Below are 22,255 nucleotides of genomic sequence, written 5' to 3'. Positions count from 1 at the left end.
AGTAATTCTTATTTTTAAGTTATTATGTAGCTCACTGGAAAATTCAACATTATTAAGTGCTGCATGTAGTAGGACAAAATATCAGCGTAAAAATGGATTTAAAAAACACAATTTTTATTTTAGAACTGAATGAAGAATAATAAATTTTTATATTGATGACAGAATTGAGTGTCAGATGTATACATTTAGAACTGAATGAAGAATACTGAATGAAGAATAATAAATTTTTATATTGATGACAGAATTGAGTGTCAGATGTATACATTTACTTTAAAGGTTATTATCTGATTCATGTGTAATCCATTAAGTAGCAGAACAGTCTGTCATTTGAAGAAAAAAATTATATGTTACCCATTTAAAAATAAGTGTCCTGCATTTTCCATTCATAAAAAACTGTGAACGAAAAGTTATTGTGTACGAAACCGAGTAATGCAGCCACTATGCTGTTCCCTTATGTTTTTAAAATGCTTTGCACCATTAAAGTTACTCTTTATGTTCCTCTTGTAACACATAATGGTAAATATGTTTGCTATGTCTGACTGTAATGTTATTGCTCTGATTTGTGAAATTCATTTAGAAGCATATTAATTGTCACAATTATATATTTATTACAATCATTGTATTGCTATGAGAAAAGCCATCCTAAAATGTAGTTTAAATTTTAAAGTTTGAAGATCATATTCTACATACTAAATTGTTGTTACATCGTTACTGAAGTAACAGAATAATTACAGGTGTACAGATACTTAAAATAATAAAAAAGGAAATAGTGCCTTGTAAGGTGAAAAATCAATATGGGTAACTCAGCTTAATTATAACTTCTGTCTGTAGCTTGAATGGAATGAGAGACTTTCATTTCATCATGTTTTAATAGCATAATCAAAACTATAGTTAAACATTACCAGAGTCACTGTACAATTAAAAAAATTATGCAATACATCTACACAGTGCTAGTAATAAATTACACATCTATAGTATGCCAACTCCTGCTTAATAATTTTATTAGGTTGAATGACCTACATATTTACCAAAATTTATAATAAATTAATACTTATATTACTAAACATTAGGCAGCATAAGAGCTGAAAAGATAAGAATGTAAGTGTCACCCAGTCAAATATCAGTCAGTCTTCGATTCTGTGTGTTTCCTCCATTGACATGCTAGTTTCCAATAAAACAGTCTAGTCATAATAAAAGCTGTGAAATTCAAATTGATGATATGAAGTTTGAATGGATGTAAATGACAATAAATGAAATGAGTTTATGGAATGTTTTTTGGAAATATATAGACACACAATGAGGGAGGAATGTTTTTATTCTAAGGACAACCACACTCATCAACAACCATTTTCGGGAGATCTCTCTTTATTATTTTGTTATCTAGACCCCAATAAATTAAAGACATTGATGAGAACTTGAGTGGAGCACAACAAGGTTGTAAACCTGGTAGGCTGTCCATCTTTCTATACTCCTCCAGTGGAGGTGTATGGAAGTTCACGTAGGAATCTGGCGTTCTGTGAGGTCCACCACAATCACCACGACAGTAATTTGCATAGTAACCACTAGGTGCTATAATCCAGTCTTCCCATCCGATTTCTGTAAAATTAACGTAAAATTTGTTTTTGCAGCAAGGACCTTTGTCTCCGTCAGTGCAATCCAATGCTCTTCTTCTGACACGTCTAATGGCAGTTGGATCTGTGTGGACTACTAGAAATGGACGCTGGGTATCATTGGATAGACCCAGACTGCTAGGGTGACTTTGAGAGTACAGGTCACTTGTGGAGTCAATACTGTTAATCACCCTAGAGAAACTAGTCTCAGGATGTGGCTTATAATCAGCATCTGGTGGCCGCTGCTGGAACAGGATGGCTTCCACCATATCAGAACAACCAGAACAGTCTACCAGAAGGCGCAGACGTTCTCTTGGAGCATGTCTAGCAGCATACCAGTTCTGCACTGTTGATGTGAGATCAAATTTCAGCCATCCCAGTCCTGATAGTGTGACAGGTAAGGATGCTGCCATTTCTGTGTAGTCATCGAACTCCTGCAAGAAATAGAAACTGATACATATTGGATAATACCACAACACACAATTTCTCAAGAAAACAACAGGTTATGACTGAGAAACATCTGAAATATCACAGTTACTCCATTTGTTAAAGACAACAGCATATTCTACTAACATTCCGATTCTGCTGTTGAAGAGCACCATTAATCATCAGCATACTAAATAGCTTTCTGCTTTAACTCAAGTGTTCAAGATTCGTCAGATTTATAATAAATATGCACAAATTTCTGAACAAACAATAATTTGGAGTATTTTCATATTTTAAATGAACAGAACTTCTCACGAGGAAACTTATCTACACCCATATTCTACAAACCACTATGAACTGCATGGGAGAAATCACTCCTCATTCTACCACATGTTAAGGTTTCTTAGTGTTTGTTTTGGGCGTAGAGGACAGCAAGAATGGCTGCTTAAATGCTTCTGTGTAGAGAGCGATTACTATAATCTTGTCTTTGCGTTTCCTACGGTAACGATCTGTGGGGGACTGTGGTACATTCCTAGACGCTTATTCAGTACTGATTGTTGAAACGTTTTAAGTAGGCTTTCGCAGGATAATTGACGTCTTTCCTCAAGAATCTGCCAGATCAGGTTTTTCAGCATTTCCATGAGTGTCTCTTGGCTCAGACAATCCTGTGAACAATTGTGCCTCCCATCTTTACATACGATCAGCATCATTTATTAGTTATAATAAGTATAATTCCACACACTTCACCAATATCTGGAGGTTGGCTCACAAGAGTTTTGCAGGCGATCTCTTGTTTACAATTACTGTGTTTTTCCAGTGCCCTGGAAATGAATGAAGCCTGCCACCTGCTTTATTTATGATCCATCCTATGTGATCATTCTGTTTCATATCTCCACAAATTGTTACACCGAAGTATATGTATGTGCGGACTAATTTCAACTGTGATTCATTGTTATTGTGGTTATTGGCTATAGTGTTTTGTGAAGCGCACTGTTTTACGTTTATTGCCATTTGCGACACTTTGAAATATTTTTAATACCTGACTAGATATTTGTGCAGATTTTTTCAGACATTATTTTTTTTATTTCCCTTTGTGTTAGGTAATCATTGTCACAGTAGCTGTCTCATGGTCACTGAACCAGTTTTTGTGGGCAGACTCAGAGAGGTCCGATCTATTTGTTGCCATTATATCTAATAATGTTTCCGTCGTGAGTGGGCTTCTGAACTACCGGTTCTAAGCAGTTATAACAGATTAATCTGCAAAGATAATCAGTATAAATGAATGTACTCAGATTGTTAGAACTTACATTCAAAATCAGTGAGAATGGTAGATGATGCTACAGCGGTAAATTTTGGTGAGGATTTTGAATGAACTGACTGTATTCTTGGTTGTTCTGCACTACTATTTTTTTTCTAAAATGTTATGGAAATATATATAAAATACATTTGCAGTTAAAATGTGCATGGCATGGAAAGTGAAACTATCAGATGATGTGCCAGGAGACACATATATAAGGATCTACCACATTAGCAATATTGATTACATGTGTTTATAAATGCCTGAAGAAGACCAGATATATAAATTAATTGAAAACTAAAACTAAACTCCGTCCGAATAGGCCTTGGAAGGCCCAACGGCACCGACCGGCCGCCGTGTCATCCTCAGCCCACAGGCGTCACTGGATGCGGATATGAAGAACTTGCATAGATGTGGTACACATTTAATTGACAGATGAAGTGTGAAGAACATACATGAAACATTCTTGCATCACCAGGGTTCACACTGGCTTACCTCCGAGTTGGGTGTCACCACACAGGCGTGTGTTACTGGCATTGACTACAGAAGTAGACAATGAAGTTCATAACAATATTGGAATGTTAACTAATTTCTAACACAGTTTCTGAATCCAGAAGTCAACATAGATGGCTTTCTACGAATGCATAGCCACTGTTTTGAAAGCTATTGATAAAAAACTGCAAGCTGTAGCTATCACTTTAAACTTAACCATAGCTTTCGATATGATGGGCCATAGATCTCTCCTTGAATATTATGGCATTTGGGGCCTATCAAATGAATTGACGCATTCATTTGTTAGCTACCACAAGGAAAAAGTAAATATAAAAGATGCAGAAGTACAATGCCAAGCAGTACCAGAATATTTGTCAGAAGAGTGATTCATCATCTATAAGATACTGTAGGGGCTATTAATGAGCTCTCTTCGATGCCTGATTTATATTAATGATATGAACGTGCATATTGATTCTCATAAAACAGTTCTGTTTCCTGATGACACAACGGTGTTTGTAAAAGCAGCAAAAATGAAGATTTCCATCATGGAATGAGTGTTATAAGTCAGCTCAGTTAATGGTCAACAATAAACTACATCATAATAAACTACAGGAAAACAGTATCAATAAATTTCTATAGCTGCTGAAATAACATCTTGCTTAAACCTGAAGTCATTGTAAATAAAGAGGCAAAACGTTTCTTAGTATCTGTATATGAAGTGACCTTAAGCAGTGCAAACATATTGAGTACATCAGTTCCAGGATGATTATAGACTGTAAGCTTTTAAGTGCCCCGAAAGGCTGAATAAATGATCATTCATTATTGCGTGTTTACGATGCATATCTTAATGCTCATCTGAAATATGGTCTCATATTCTGATGAAATTCCCCAGCAGATCAGGGGGCCTTCAGAATCGAGAAGAAAGTAATTACGGTTATTATAGGGCGCAGAGCTGGACAGTCATGTAAACTACTACTATGAATTACTGGTAATGACACCATTGCCATGGCTATAGATTATAGGACACACTATTGTTCTTAAAAAATATTATTTGGCAGTGTTTGTAATATGAGAAAAAATTATGACATACAACATCGTAATAGAAGATTAAAAGGAAACTTACGTGTAATACCAACAAATACATGTTTTTGTCGGATAGGTACATGCTTATGGGAATAAAACTATTCAACAAGTAGTCACGTTATAGTATTTAAAATGTACTGGTAAATTAAATTTAAAGACACTAGAAAGATCTATTGGAGTTTAACTTCAGTATCACTATTTCCATTCAGTAAGTGAACTTTAGCATATGTACATATAGACACGAATATTTTGCTATTTAAGCACAGATTTAAGTCAAGTACAATATCATTTAGCACACAATACAGCGAATGAATGAACAGGCTAAATAAATAAAATAGTGATTCACTTGTGCATCTGGTTTCTTCGATGTCGCGAAGTTTCTTCTGTGCTTTATTGCTATTGATTGTATGGTGATAAGCATATTAAAGGGTATTAAAGGGGTGATTGTGATAAATGTTGTGCTCCATAGCATCCTTAAATATCTAAATATATGAATAACTACAAAATACAGTTTTATAGGCTAACTGAGAGCAGAAAAACAACGTTTGACGACCTAATACATATGAATACACATAGGTAAATCATTTTAAGAAGCTAATGGAGAATTTTAAGTTATCTCCACAGTAAAATGTTACAGCGTCTAACTTCAGAGTAGAAGTCATAAGCTCTTGTGCCATTATACTAAACGTATTTTCCGAGTATTACATTGAGAACTGTAGGAGACAATTCAAGTGTAAGGGAAATTTGGATCTGCTGACAATAAATTGGTGAAAATTTTTTGATTCAGTGAATGTATAGATAGTAATCAGGTATTGTAGCATCGTTGATCACTGGTGTTGAAGAAAATGCTAAGAAAGATACTGCTTCGTATCATACGTGACAAGTAAATTATCAGAAGCAGACAACAGCAAACTTTCAGCTCTGAGGAGGAGATTGTGTTACAAATACACTCCTGGAAATGGAAAAACGAACACATTGACACCGGTGTGTCAGACCCACCATAATTGCTCCGGACACAGCGAGAGGGCTGTACAAGCAATGATCACACGCACGGCACAGCAGACACACCAGGAACCGCGGTGTTGGCCGTCGAATGGCGCTAGCTGCGCAACATTTGTGCACCGCCGCCGTCAGTGTCAGCCAGTTTGCCGTGGCATACGGAACTCCATCGCAGTCTTTAACACTGGTAGCATGCCGCGACAGCGTGGACGTGAACCGTATGTGCAGTTGACGGACTTTGAGCGAGGGCGTATAGTGGGCATGCAGGAGGCCGGGTGGACGTACCGCCGAATTGCTCAACACGTGGGGCGTGAGGTCTCCACAGTACATCGATGTTGTCGCCAGTGGTCAGCGGAAGGTGCACGTGCCCGTCGACCTGGGACCGGACCGCAGCGACGCACGGATGCACGCCAAGACCGTAGGATCCTACGCAGTGCCGTAGGGGACCGCACCGCCACTTCCCAGCAAATTAGGGACACTGTTGCTCCTGGGGTATCGGCGAGGATCATTCGCAACCGTCTCCATGAAGCTGGGCTACGGTCCCGCACACCGTTAGGCCGACTTCCGCTCACGCCCCAACATCGTGCAGCCCGCCTCCAGTGGTGTCGCGACAGGCGTGAATGGAGGGACGAATGGAGACGTGTCGTCTTCCGCGATGAGAGTCGCTTCTGCCTTGGTGCCAATGGTGGTCGTATGCGTGTTTGGCGCCGTGCAGGTGAGCGCCACAATCAGGACTGCATACGACCAAGGCACACAGGGCCAACACCCGGCATCATGGTGTGGGGAGCGATCTCCTACACTGGCCGTACACCACTGGTGATCGTCGAGGGGACACTGAATAGTGCACGGTACATCCAAACCGTCATCGAACCCATCGTTCTACCATTCCTAGACCGGCGAGGGAACTTGCTGTTCCAACAGGACAATGCACGTCCGCATGTATCCCGTGCCACCCAACGTGCTCTAGAAGGTGTAAGTCAACTACCCTGGCCAGCAAGATCTCCGGATCTGTCCCCCATTGAGCATGTTTGGGACTGGATGAAGCGTCGTCTCACGCGGTCTGCACGTCCAGCACGAACGCTGGTCCAACTGAGGCGCCAGGTGGAAATGGCATGGCAAGCCGTTCCACAGGACTACATCCAGCATCTCTACGATCGTCTCCATGGGAGAATAGCAGCCTGCATTGCTGGGAAAGGTGGATATACACCGTACTAGTGCCGACATTGTGCATGCTCTGTTGCCTGTGTCTATGTGCCTGTGGTTCTGTCAGTGTGATCATGTGATGTATCTGACCCCAGGAATGTGTCAATAAAGTTTCCCCTTCCTGGGACAATGAATTCACGGTGTTCTTATTTCAATTTCCAGGAGTGTATATACATACTGTTTGCCACATACTACATAACCTTGTGCTACAGACAATAGATACAGATTAGATACAGATGGGAAAGATGTACAATAGTTCATTAACAATATCAGAAAGTTACTACACAAGGAGAAGGATATGCATTCCAGATTCGAGCCAAACGGAATCGTTGCTCATAAACAGAAACTGAACGAAGTCAAAAGAAGCATAATGAAAGCAGCGCATCAATCATTCAATGAGGTTGAGAGCAAGGTCTTATCAGCAGAGTTCGCAAAAGCGCCTAAAACGTTTTGGGCTTACTTAACATCTGCTAATATGTAAAATCAATCAGTGACCGAAATCATTGCTTCCTTAGCCTGAATGATTTCCAGGCATTTCACTCGTTGGAGGTGTCTGGAAAAACTGATCAGCTATTTGTTCAACAGGGCCACAAGCAACTAAACCATGTGCAGGGCAACACCACAGGACATATGCAGCCATTTTTTATCCTATAATGTGAAATTAGGGGCTGCAACTGCAACATAAGGGATCCTCGTGCCATACCGCAGTGTCAGTCAGAAGCCTTATACAGTTCTGTAACGATTATAATTTGTGTATCATCACGTCCTTAACTTGTGACCAATGAAGTTAATTTTAGTGAAATATACTCTTTTTCTTGTTTCAATGAACTCAAAGACTAGTGGTATATAGGGTGGTCAGCAGCAACCTGAAAATCTTGTAATGGAGTTGCAGGGTAGGTTGTGCTGAGAAATAACTGTTAAAAAAAAATCGACACATTGCGCCATTTCCGAGTTAATTAGCGTTGAAGTTAACCAGTGAGATTGTTGTACATGCAAATTAAACAGGCCCACCAGATATACGGGCATTCAAAAAGAAACGAGTCGGAGGCATAATTACAGAAACCAGTACCTGTATGTTAGAAGTATTGACCCTGGCTGTTGAGCAATTTGTCACACTGTGGCATAAGGTGGTGAATGATTGTCTCATAAACTTCCCGGGGCTGCGATGTTAACCAGTTCCGCACGTGCAGCTGCACGTCATCGTCCGAGGTGAATCGTTTGCCCCTCAGAGCCTTTTTAAGGGGACCAAACATCGCGTAATCACAGGGAGAGAGGTCCGGGCTGTATGGAGGGTGCCCGAGAACCTCCCATTTTAATTTCTGCAGGAGTGTCGCTACCGTGTTGGCCGTATGAGGCTTCGCAATGTCGTGGAGCAGAATGACCCCACGAACGAGAGTGTCTGGTCGTTTTGATTTGATCGCTTGGTGAAGGGTGGTCAAGGTTTTCGAGTAATGCTGAGTATTTGCTGTTGTCCCGTGCTGCATGAAGTGAACCAGAACGGGGTTATCTTGGTCCAAAATGGTTCAAATGGCTCTGAGCACTATGGAACTTCTGAGGTCTTCAGTCCCCTAGAACTTAGAACTACTTAAACCTAACTAACCTAAACACATCACACACATCCATGCCCGAGGAAGGATTCGAACCTGCGACCGTAGCGGTCGCACTGTTCCAGACTGAAGCGCCTAGAAGCGCTCGGTCACACCGGCACACACTTTGCGCATGTGCAGTCGATCCTCCATGATCGTGTGAACACTTTCGATGCTCAATCCGACCATGGCGGCTATGGTTTTCACTGTCACTCGGCCGTCCTGGGTAATGAGTGCATCCACCAGCTGGACGATGTCATCGGTAATGCAGTTTGATGCTCCAGATTGTTCATCATCAGCTGAGACCCGTCCTTCCCTGAAGCGCTTGTGCCACGCCTTGATCCTGGCAAGGGACATCCAGTGTTCGCCGTACACTTGTGACATTCGTCGATGAATGTCGGTTCCTCCTACTCCTTCCGCTGTCAGAAAACGAACAACACCTCTTTGCTCGTCTGTTGACGCCTCCAAGTCACTGTTTGCAATGCGACTGGCAGCGTTGGAGGATTGATGCATGCTGCTGTTAGCTCTCTATAGTCACGTGACGTGCACGTGTGCCCTCTAGCGACGGGCTGTGAACTTCCACACTCTGGCTGGAACCACACCTCGTACACACGCCACGATGTTACCCTCCTGTCACCGGTTTGCGTATTCCAGACTCCGGCTCGTTTCTTTTTGAACGCCTCTTACACAATTAGTGTCCATTGTACTCATGTTATAGATGATTGCGCACGAGACTGGTCAGCCTTTGACTCGGTTTCGATCCTTACTATCGTTCCATGTCCAATTTTTGTATCGCTCTCTTGTTCAGTTTTGGAAAATCAAAGGAAGGAGCACATATGGGGACGCCGTCTCTGGCGGGTAGCTTGAATTTGGGCGGGAACGGCCTGATTGGCTAACTTCGGTGCTGATTAACTTGGAAACGGCGCAACGTATAGAATTTTTTTCTCAACAATTGTTTATCAGCACTACTTACCCTGCAACACCCTTACAATATTTTCAGACTATTTATGGCCACCACGCACATTAAAAAATCTACACAATGGAATAATGGCTTCTCTTTCAATCCAGCATACAGGAAATGACACTGCATTTCTTGTTGACAAATAAACTGAATTGAGAGAATGATTCCTCAGGCTGGAACCACATGTTCTAGCAGGTATTCAAGGATATTTTAATTATGTGTACATAGGTATAATTAATATGTGAACAGCAATATAAATGTTAGTTTAATGAAATGAAGTGAAAATAAATGAAAGACTACTGATACAGTAAACAGCCAATATTGCTAACAAACACTTTTAACACCCCATTTCTTACAGAGGTGGGCTGCTACATTTGTCACCGGTAAGTTTGGCAAGAGATGCAAGTGTTACAGGAACACAAATGGGCATCCCTGGAGGGAAGACGATGTTATTTCCGAGGAACGTCATTGAGAAAATTTAGGAAACCAGCATTTGAAGCTGTCTGCAGGACGATTCTACTGCCGCCAACATACATTTCACATAATGACAACATAATTACACAAATTATGTATTTCCCGTATAGGATAAGACAACTTTATCAGGCAGCGACTTTCAATGAAGTTGTCCTCTCCTGTACGGGAAATACATAATTTGTGTACGAGTACATGTTGTGACGCAGGAACGATGACATATGGAAGTTTGGGTCTGGCACTGATAGCCAAAGCGGTTAAGGCGGCCGCTCGCCTAAAGCGGGAAATCCAGGTTCGACTTCCGATCCGACACAAATTTTCATTGCCGTCATTCCCTTATACAACTAATGGTTGTTCGTACTCGTAACTACGAATACATTTCATGTATGTATGACAATACCAGAGACTGCATAATCTTGTGATCACTGTTCCAGCAAATTAAGGACGACTATAAACGACTTATGGTCGAGTATGGGTGAAAGCAGACTGTCAAATTAAGCTGTCTTGTCGAGACAATACGACACAGCTACTAAATCTGACTTCATTGACACAATGAATGATTTTCTCATAGCGAAGTGAAATTACAATCAGAACACAGCTCCTGGAAAGGGATAATTTCTCAGCTTTTAGTCATAGCTCTTTTCTTTCACTTCTAAATACTAATTTATGAATAATGAATATTTTGTGACGAGTGAATAAAATCTGTTATGTATCACACGTCATACTAAAACCAATATAGAATAGCTGCAATAAACGTTAACATACTGATTTGGTTTTACTTACAATCTTTAATTCATTTACTACTATGATATACTTAATTTCATGTGCGCATTGTTTGTCATTAGCGTAGTTCGTATAAGTAACAGCTTTCAGTAATGGTTCGTTTTTTATATCTGCTTGTATGAGTTAAAAAATTGTATATGTTTACGCGGAGTGGGAGGGGGAGGGGGGGGGAGCACATTTACCCAGTAAGGTGAAATGTACTTAGTAGGAATATTAATTTTTACGATGGTAATGTTTCAGCAGACTGGTAGTTTTTTATCATTCAGTTTTGAAGGATATGTAAATGACTAGAATTTCCATGATCTGCAACAGCTAGAACCCCATTAGTGTTATTTATTGATGGGATCTGATGATGGAATTACCAGTTGTAATGGCGTTACTAACGATTGTGCAGAAAGTTAAATGGCTCTTAGGTCAGACAGCATAAGTAGTTTTAAAAGTGGGAATTATTTTAAAGTGAGCCAGTGTTGGACACAAGGAAGGAATAGGGCAAGCTAGATTATTCTAGATCTTACTGATCACGAAGACTTACAACACCCAACACCAAGGATGAAATACAGCAGAGGCTACTGTATGACATGTGCCTGGCATCCGGAAACCAGTGCTGAATTGTATAGAACCAAACCATCCACTATTAACACTTGGCGACTGTCGACATTTGCATCTACATCAGAGCTCTAGAAGCAAGCGTGTAGGGCGGCGTGAATGGCATATGGTGTATCGCTATCATTTTAACCCCTTCCTATTCTATGTAAGGATCTCACACTGCTCAGGAATACTCCAGAAGAGAATAGACAAGCGTAGTGTAGGCGGCCTCTTTAGCAGATCTTTTGAATCTACTAAGTGTTCTGCCAATAAAATGCAGACTTTGATTCGCCTGCCACACAAACTTTCCCATGTGATGGTTCTAATGTAAGTTTCTCGTTATTGTTACCCCTAGGTGGTGCGGTGAATCAATAACTCTATGATTTTAACAATACGAGTACACCATTGTTTGAAATGCGCCTACGCCGTCTCTTCGAATACAGAGTACGAAATCCACTTCCGAAAAGTTCCAGAAGCTTGTCTGTACGCACCTGTATAGTCCCACAGGATGGTCAGAAACTGTCCGACAATGGAACCTACCCATCGCACCCCCCTCAGATTTAGTTATAAGTTGGCACAGTGGATAGGCCTTGAAAAACTGAACACAGATCAATCGAAAAAACAGGAAGAAGTTGTGTGGAACTATGAAAAAATAAGCAAAAAATAGAAACTGAGTAGTCCATGCGCAAGATGGGCGACATCAAGGAGTGTACGAGCTTAGGAGCGCCGTGGTCATGTGGTTAGCGTGAGCACTACGGAGTGAGAGTTCCTAGGTTCAAGTTTTCTATCGAGTGAAAAGTTTTAATTTTTTATTTTCAGACAATTCTGTGGTTAGCGTGAGCAGCTGCGGAGTGAGAGGTCCTTGGTTCAAGTCTTCTCTCGAGTGAAAAGTTTTAATTTTTTATTTCCAGACAATTACCAAAATTCAGGCACTCACACATAACCAACTTCGTTCTCCAAAATTCCAGGACATGTTCAGATTTGCTTGGACATATGCAGGATATGACGGTCTACACACGGACAAATTTGAAAACGTTAAAAACATATGTTTTGATAGAGCGCAGGGAAAACTGTGCGACTGTGAAACTGTTGCATTCATTTGTTGCAGTTTATATGACAAACTCTTATGTTTTCATCACTTTTGTGGGAGTGATTATCACATCCACAAGAAAACCTAAATCGGCCAGGTAGAAGAATCTTTTTGCCCATTCGCCAAGTGTACAAATTATGTGGGTCGACAACATATTCCTGTCATGTGACGCACATGCCGTCACCAGTGTCGTATAGAATATATCAGACGTGTTTTCCTGTGGAGGAATCGGTTAACCTACGACCTTGCGATCAAATGTTTTCGGTTACCATTGGAGAGGCACGTCCTTTCGTCTACTAATCGCACGGTTTTGCGGTGCGGTCGCAAAACACAGACACTAAACTGATTACAGTGAACAGAGACGTCAATGAACGGACGGAGAGATCATAACTTTGCGAAAATAAAGAAAGTAAGTTTTTCACCCGAGGGAAGACTTGAATCAAGGATCTCTCGCTCCGCAGGTGCTCACGCTAACCACGGGACCACGGCGCTCCTGAGCTCGTATTGGCCTTGATGTTGCTTATCTTGCACAGGGACTACTCAGTTTGTATATTTTGTTTATTTTTTTCATAGTCCCACACAACTTCTTCCTGTTTTCTAGACTGATCTGTGTTCAGTTTTTCAAGGCCTATCCACTGTGCCAACTTATAACTAAATCTAAGGGGGGTGCGATGGGGGAGGTTCCCTTGTGAGAAGCTTGTAAAGGTGTTGCAAGATAAGTTGTGCTGAGAAATAGCTCTTAAGAGAAAGATTCGATACGTTGCTCCGTTTCCGAGTGAATTAGCATTGAAGTTAGACAACCATGCAGTTGCACGTGCATATTCAAGCGGTCTGCCAGATACAATTAGTGTCATCTGTTCTCAAAGCGTAGATCATACCGCACGAGACTGGCCAGCCTTTTTTAAAATTTTCTGTTAATTCTGTAGATGAAAGCTGTGTGTAGTAAAAGAAACAAATAGCAGAATTTTTGTCTCGTGGATTTTAGAACGAACTGACGTCGAAACTGCAATGCGCTCTTCAGATTTAAAATAAGAATCACGGAAACAAAGTGCTGTAATACAAAATGCAGAATATAAAACGTGCTGAATGGGCACTAATAAATTCTTAGCCAGAAAAACTTTTATGCAAGAGAAAAGCAATGGGAATCATGTCATGTAAATTCAAAGTGGATTGGCGGGGAAAGGCTGCAACGAGAATTTATGCGGAATCGCCGGCGACGAGTGCAAATGCGTGCCGACTCACATTACCACCTAGAGCCTCTTATCCGCAGCCCCGTCCATGGTTGGTTGGTTGATTTGAGGGAGGAGACCAAACAGCGAAGTCATCCTTCCCATCGGATGAGGGGAGGATGGGGAAGGAAATCGGCCGCGCCCTTTCAAAGGAACCATCCCGGCATTTGCCTGAAGTGATTTAGGGAAATCACGTAAAACCTAAATGGCCGGACGAAGTATTGAACTGTTGTCCTCCCAAATGCGAGTCCAGGGTGTTAACCATTGCGTCACCTCGCTCGGTTGCTAGCTACTTTGAGACTCACTCAGGAGGTCTAACGTAACTGTGCATCCGCACTGAAGGTGGTGGATTCATTACCCATTAAGGCGATCAGTTATATGAATGTGTGGTGTCTGTTCCTTGGGACAAGTCCCAAAGAACAGGCACCATGCGTTCATATAAGGGAATCATATCGGTAGTCGACTTAGATTTTTGTCTGTCTCTTCCCCTCCTCCTATCCCCCCCTCTCTCTCCCTCTTTCTCCCTCTCTCTCTCTTCCTCTTCCTCTCTCTCTCTCTCTCTCTCTCTCTCTCTCTCTCTCTCTCTCTCTCTCTGTCTCTCTGGGAGACACGGAAGTTCTGTACGGGGTGTCCACAAAGACCCGCTACCATTAAGAAAAATCATAACTTGGGAAATGTTAGAGACATTTATCACCTCCCAAAAAATTTTACTCCTTTTTCTTTTGTTGCAGATTTGACTTGGAGTGCATCAAAATGGCGACAGGCCAGGAGGAGGCTCAATATGTCATCTGTTACACCGAATCCTAACCGGTGAAAATGGTACTGTGGATTTAACGACGTCAGTATGAAAGGTCATGAACAGGAAAAGCAAAAATAATGAGGTGGTTCAAAAACGTTAAAGAAACAGGCAATGCCAAAGACGTTGTTCAAAGTAGACGTCTACCTGTTTATCAAACACGCATTGCTAGTGAGCTTAATTTCAACACAGTCCTCGTGAGTAAGTTCATCGTGGATCACGCTAATTGTAGTAAGCAAGATCAGCTATCCATAAATAGCTACATGAGCTGTTATCCCTATTTTCGTAGAAAGTGATAATGGTCCAAGCATTACAACCAAACGTTCGACCTCTGCGGTATGCATTCGCGTATCCCCCCATAGATGGTGACAATGACTGCCTAAAAAGTACCTGTTTCCAGCTGAAGTAAAGATCCACAATTGTGGACATGTGAATCGCCACGAGATTAAGATTTGGGGCACCTAAAATCAATTCAACACACCTGAAAACATCTATGATAGCCCAAAGCTTAATGTTTGGTATGATCTAATGCACGGTAGGGTGTATTTTTGTTTGAAGAGAAAACCATAACGAGAACTGTTTACCTGGACATCCTCGAACAGTTCCTGCTACCACAGATCGAAGAGGTGCCGCCGTCCATCACCTTTCAGCGCGATGGTGTACCCTCACACTGGAATTTGAACGTGCGAGACGTATTAAATGACACATTTCCTGACAGACGAGTGGGTCGCAGTGGCCCGATGGCACGGCCCCCGCGCTCTCCCTATGTCACGCATTTAGACTTCGTTTTGTGAGGTTACGTCAAGGATGGCGTGTACACAACACCAGTCAATGACATCGCTACCCTTCCTGCACAAATCAGTGAAGCAATGAAGACTGTTGATGACGTAATGCTGACCCGTACATTGGCAGAACTCGAATACCTTTATTTCTAAGAGCTTCGAATGGGGCGCACATTGAAATTCTGCCATAACAAGAAAAACTTTGAGGGCTGATAAACGTTTTACAATAACCCACAATGCTCTAACAATTTCCAAACTATAATCTTTTGAAATGATAGCGGGACTGTATAATGATGATGGTGGTAACACAGGAAACCTACTATTAATTCGACATAGGCATCAATATGAAAAGTCTTCTGACACCCTTTGATGTTCGTTCCAAAGGCGTCAGCCATGACTAAAAGAGTGCATGACCTCTTTGTGCAATCACTAGGACCAGCAGTACAATCTTCGGTTAAGGCTTTCCGCTGACTTCTGATTACGGACGGAGGAACTTGTTTACATTCCTCCTGGAGCGTTGTGAAGAATTGTTGCTGGGTATTGGGGCTAAATGGTTTGACACGCGTCCTTGACAGAGATGTACGTACACGAGTGCAGGGAACTGGTCGTCCATTGGCACTGAATTCTTCGATTTCGATAAAACTTGGTTAGACGCAGATCAGGGTTGGAAAACAATTGTGCCACAACACGTCACGATAAACAGTTTATCAGTAATGAGAGCAGTTTTGAGTCGAAGTAGTACACGTTCGATTGCATAGCCTGACTTTACTGAGAGGTCATTCAATATCGTGTCCAGAGACATAGTATAGTTGTGACTACGAATTAGCAGAATAGTGTAGTAGTGGGTAGGAAAAAATCAGTTATCAATTTTTAAATCCTAGTTTACGTATCACATTATGGGTTATTTTACCTGAACTGAAACGTAGATACCGCGTGACTGCTACGGTCGCAGGTTCGAATCCTGCCTCGGGCATGGATGTGTGATGTCCTTAGGTTAGTTAGGTTTAAGTAGTTCTAAGTTCTAGGGGACTGATAACCACAGATGTTAAGTCCCATAGTGCTCAGAGCCATTTGAACCATTTGAAACGTAGGTTGTTTAATTTCGTTTGCATGTTTTGCCTGTTTCATCCTTGGTCAGTCCTGGGATTTTTATCAGCCACTTGCCCCTTCTTTCAAATCCGGAAATGTATGCTGATGTGAAAGACGCCGAGATAAATCGTGGCTAGGGGTTCACGTTAAACTATATACTATATGATCCACAGTATACAGACACAGCTATGTAATGCGGAATTGACCACTAGGTACCATGAGAGTGGACGGAGAGTATTGTGTTATCAATAGAGAAGCAGCAGCAGGGTAGGTCCGTCAGGAGAGCTCTATGACTTCGAACGTCACTAGTTATTGAATGTCACCTCAATAAAAATGCACCAGAGACATTTCAACCCTTCTAAAGCTGGTGAGTTCGACTGCTGGTGATGTTTCTGTGAAGTGTGAACACGAAGAAACAACCACAGCTAACAGAGTCAGAGACACCTAATTTACTGACGGTCAGAGGCCGTTGAGCGTTTTGGAAAGTGGTTATACAAAATCGCAAGAAATCTGTGGAAGTAATCACTTGTGAGTTCGAAAGTGCAACCAGCAGTCTATCTAGCGCAATGGCTCTGCATACGAAGTTAAAACTAATAGCGTATAATGTAAGAGCAGGTCCTCATAAGCCACGCATTTCTGTAACCACATTTCTGTAACCAATGCAAAGTGATACAGTAGGTAGCGAAGCCACTGAACAGAGAAAGACTGGAAACGAGTGATTTGGAGGGATGAATCACGCTATACCCAGTGGCAATCTGACAGGAAATTTTGGATTTGGCTAATGCCTGGAGAACGTTACCTGCCATCTTGTGTAGTGCCAACTTTGAAGTACGGAGGAGGTGGTGTTAGGATATGGTGGTATTTGTCACTGTTACAATGTGCTCCACTTATTGCACTAAAGATAAACGCAAAATGCGGTAGGATATGAGAACATTTTACAGTATTCTGTACTACCTATGATAGAAACATAGTTCGTAGACGATGACTGATTTTATCAGCACGGCAATGCACCATGTTATAAAGCAGCATCTGTAAGACAATGGTTTTTGGAAAATAGCATTCCTGATATGGACTGGCTTGTCGAGTGTCCCGACCTGAACCCAGTATAACACCTTTGGTATGAGTTATAACGTCGCCTTCGCTCCAGAGTCCAGCGCACGATATCACTGCCTTCTCTGGTTTCGGCTCTTGAAGAATAATGGGCTTCTATTCCTCCACAGACATTCAGACACCTCATTGAAAGTGTCTCCAGCAGCGTCCAATCCGTCATAATGGCGAAAGGCGGGCACACCACATATGAATGTCCACTAATAGGTATTCGGATAACTTTGATCAGATGATGTCGGTCCTATTACAACTGGCTGCGTAAGTGAGTTCAAAGGTCGGAGGAAGACAAGACGTAAGACCATATCTAATAAAGCACACCGGTGTTCAGACTAAGGTACAGGGTGATGACAGTTTTAATTTATATGGAACCAATTAACTAACTGTAACAACCAGTATTACGAGGATAAGTCAACTATTATCCGCAATTTAGTTATATTCTTGTTTATTTTGGTAGTACTGTCGTTTTACGTTGATGACGCATGCTTTGTTTATTTGTTGTTATATCTTTGCAATTTTCAAACTGCTAGGTTAGTTTCGTTATCGCTGCCGTGCTGTTAATAATGGCTGCTCCGCTATCTATTTGCACCAAAGAAGAGCAATGTTCAGTGATCTGTTTTTTGTGGTCGGAAGGCGTACCAGAGGCCGAATTCATCGAAGACTTTCGGTACAGAACGAGAACAGTGTTTGGCCACAACGAATGGATTGAAAAATTGCCGGCCGGAATGGCCGAGCGGTTCTGGGCGCTACAGTCTGGAACCGCGCGACCGCTACGGTCGCAGGTTCGAATCCTGCCTCGGGCATGGATTTGTGTGATGTCCTTAGGTTAGTTAGGTTTAAGTAGTTCTAAGTCTAGGGGACTGATGACCTCAGAAGTTAAGTCCCATAGTGCTCAGAGCCATTTTGATTGAAGAATTCCAAAATGGTCGCACAAGTGTTACGCACGATGAAGGAGCCGGACGACCGTTTACCGCCACAAATGAAGAAACCACTGAGCGTTCACGTGAAATGATTCTCTTAGAGAGCGATTAACAATTGATGAAGTGGCACATCGTCTTCAAATTAGTCACGGATTTGCCTACGAAATCATCCACAACAGACTTGGGCTTCATAAAGTTTGTGCAAGATGGGTCCCAAGACAACTTGTACAGTTGCATAAACAAACGCGCTTGGACATCTGCAAAAAACATTTGGATCGCTATGGTAACGAAGGGGACAACTTCTTAGACAGGATCATTACTGGTGATGAAACGTGGATCCATCGATACGAACCGGAGAGTAAACGGCAGAGTAAGGAATGGAAACATCCAAATTCGCCGTGCAAGAAAAAGTTCAAGACCCAACCGTCTGCAGGGAAACTGATGCTTACGGTTTTTTGGGAGGCACAAGGTGCAGTACTGGAACATTATGGGGAAAGGGACAAAACAATAAACAGTGTACGTTACAGTGAGATGCTTACTGCCAGGCTAAAGACTGAAATTCGAAGCAAACGCCGAAGATTGCTATTAAAAGGTGTTGTGTTGTGCACGACAATGCCCGTCCGCAGACTGCTGCTCACACTGCTGAAACGCTCCAGGAACTCAAATTTGAAGTAGTGGATCATCCTCCACATAGTACCGATCTTGCCCTCTTCTGACTATTGTTTGGCCCACTCAAACAGGCATGAAGGGGCCGTCGAACTGCCTTGGACGAAGCAGTGAAAGAAGCGGTGCATTCCTGGCTCGCAGCTCAACTGAGAATCTTCTTTTATGAGGGCATCAGGAAGCTTGTACAACGATGGACCAAGTGCGTTGAAACGCAAGGAGACTATGTCGAAAAATGATGTTCTTGTAAGTTTCCTATTTGATTACAATAAAACTTTATAACTACTTTGCAGATAATAATTGACTTACCCTCGTATCTAACACATAAAGTAATGGGTCCATAATTGGACCCCATAGTAGTAACTTAAATACGAGGCCTGTTCAGAAAGTAAGCTCCGATTGATTGCCAAATTGAAACCACAGTGAACATCAGAAATGTTTTACTTGTAACAATTAGCTACATCTTTCAGCTACTTCTCTACGTAGTCGCCGTTCTGACTTAGACTTTTGTCATAGCGTTGTACCAACTTTTCAATAGCCTCATCATAGAAGGCAGCCGCCAGTGCTTTCCGCCAATTCTCCACGCTGGCCTACACCTCGTTGTCTGTGTAAAAATGTTGTCTTCAAAGACAGCGGTTCATGTGACCAGAGATGAAACTCAGGGGGAGACAATTGCGGACTGTATTGTGGGTAATCTCACATTTCCATTTGAAAACGATGCAGGAGCATCTTCATTGCCCCTGCAGAATGCGGCTGAGAATTGTCTTGAAGAAGAAACAGCACGACAGTTATGTAATGTTAGCTGCATAGCTTCAGGCGAAATTTCTCACCAGGCCCTCGCACTTGGCGGCAGACACTATTTTCTAGACATCTTTACGCACTCACTGCGAGCTCAGAAATGAGAAGAGCGACGTGATGCTAACTGGGGCTATACTAGAGACACTACCCAACACATCTGTGCAAAGCTTTATCGGATTTTCGTAGTCGTTTCCATTTCGCGACCGATCGGAGCTTACTTTCTGAACGCCCCTCGTAAATTGCACCAAAAGAATGGGGACTGTCTACCTCGTTCAAAAATATGACTATAGTCGACCATGAGTGGAAGTGAGCTCACTACCAATTTAAGAAATTATCACTTGTTAATGCTGAGAATGTTTGTAAGCTATTTGTTTATTTGACAATTATGTAATACACCTCATCGAGAACAATATCATAGCATCATTCAAGTACTACTACTATAACCAAAGACAAATTCCGCCATTCAGATCTCAATTATTATTGTAAGTTCATGCGGTATATGCAGCTCGTACTGCATTTACTCTATTTCTGTACTGATAACATAAGAGGGGCATGCCATCTACTGGTTGCAAAATATCATAGACAGCACAACAGAACTAAAGGGACTTATTTGAAACCCCATAATGTCTTCTACTGCGAAGCATAAGTTTGAAATTTGGCTCAGAGGTACCTTCCTATAAAATGGTGCAAAAGCGTGGCGCCCTGCGACGGCACCCTTCGATACGGCGACTCTTCAGACAGCAAAGTATCGACACGCGCGAAAAAAAGGCCACATCTCAAAAGTTCATGTGAGATTAGGGTTAATAATGTCACACTGACACCACATTTCACTACATTCTGACCAACTCCACCGTGAATGTGTCACACGATGAGGAGGTCGATAGACCCCCTCCTACCCACAATTGTACCCCCTCATTTGCTGCCTCCGCAGTGGAGGTTAGAACCACGACACCTGGCGTTCAAATCTCGCAGTTTTTTCATATGTTTGGTTCAAATGGCTCTAAGCACTATAGGACTTAACATCTGAGGTCATCAGTCCACTAGACTCAGCACTACTTAAAGCTAATTAACCTAAGGACATCACACAGATCCATGCTCACGGCAGGATTCGAACCTGCGACCGTAGCAGCAGCGCGGTTCCGGACTGAAGCGCCTGGAACCGCTCGGTAACAGCGGCCGTCTCATATGTGTGGCAAAGGAAAACATTTCAGACACACCGCCGGTCAGAATCAACACGAAAAGACCTTATAAGGTGGTTTAAAGGGTGTCAATGATACCACCTCATTCCCTGAGGCGTTGATGGCCACACGTATCGCGGACTAAGACGACAGCTCGCAGTGCGATGAGCGACAGGAAGATGTTCGTGACAACTTTTGACACTGCTGATACTCTCGGACGTTTCAACCTTTATCTAAGGACAATGTGGGGCAACTTCCCCATTGAACATGATTGTACCCGTTTGGAGTGCAGTACGACCGCAATTTTTATTCTCGGGTACAGCTCGAAACTGCTGGGGACCGTTCAAAACCATTCGACGAAATTTGGGCGCGATCGAAGCAGTAAAGAATACTTATGCTTTTTCAGCCCTCCTGTGAAAAATTCACAGGGGAGTGCAACATTAAAATGTGGGTGAATAAAACGGCAAAAGGTCGCTCTAGGCTCCCTGTCAGAAATTTCGACACCAATTCAACCTGGTGGCTGCTCTGGCGCCTACGGGTTTGGCAACCCCCTCGACAACCTTGAGAGCGGTTTGTCTGGCTTCAGGCGCTAGAACAGCCGCCAGCCTGTACTAATGTCGAAGTTTCTGACAGGTACATTTGTAACGTGCTCAATAAAGTCGCGTGGGTGGTACCGAGGATGTTGCGAAACTGGAGGATCTTAGAGGGATCCTTTGCCGTTTTATTCACGGATCTGTTACGGTTGCACTGCCACATGCTCACGCCACAAGAGTGCGGAAAATAGAAGTGTTGCAAACTTTACTGCTTCAGATCACGTTCTAATTTCGTCGAATTGTTCTGAACCGTCCTTAGTGGTTCCAACCTGTATACGAGAGTAAAAATTGTGGTCACGCTGCACTCCAAACGGATACAATCGTGTTTAACGCGGATGCTGTCCTACAGTGTCCTTAGATGAGAGCAGAAAAATCCGAGGGTATAAGCAGAGTCTAAAGTTGTCAAGAACACCGCACTTCGAACTGTCGTTTTCGACCTTACACCTCACATGAACTTCTGAGTTGTATCCTTCTTTCCGCATGTGTCGACACCTTCCTGTTTGAAGCGTCGCCAAGC

At 42.3% G+C, this 22,255-nt stretch overlaps 1 protein-coding gene across 1 annotated transcript in view; it reads right to left on the bottom strand.

The window, feature by feature from the left end:
* Positions 1-917: 917 nt before the first annotated feature.
* The window catches only part of LOC124556390 (inhibin beta chain-like), a 71,570-nt gene continuing 50,232 nt past the window's right edge, over positions 918-22,255 (bottom strand). The window contains exon 4 of the mRNA XM_047130353.1: positions 918-2,044. Within this exon, the coding sequence (XP_046986309.1) occupies positions 1,319-2,044 (726 nt within the window). The 3' untranslated portion in view covers positions 918-1,318. The remainder of the gene's footprint in view (positions 2,045-22,255) is intronic.

Source organism: Schistocerca americana, chromosome X (genome assembly GCF_021461395.2).
Source record: "Schistocerca americana isolate TAMUIC-IGC-003095 chromosome X, iqSchAmer2.1, whole genome shotgun sequence".
Classification (NCBI taxonomy): domain Eukaryota; kingdom Metazoa; phylum Arthropoda; class Insecta; order Orthoptera; family Acrididae; genus Schistocerca; species Schistocerca americana.
The sequence above is the reverse complement of the archived record's forward strand: the minus strand, read 5'-3'. Positions and strand labels throughout refer to the sequence as shown.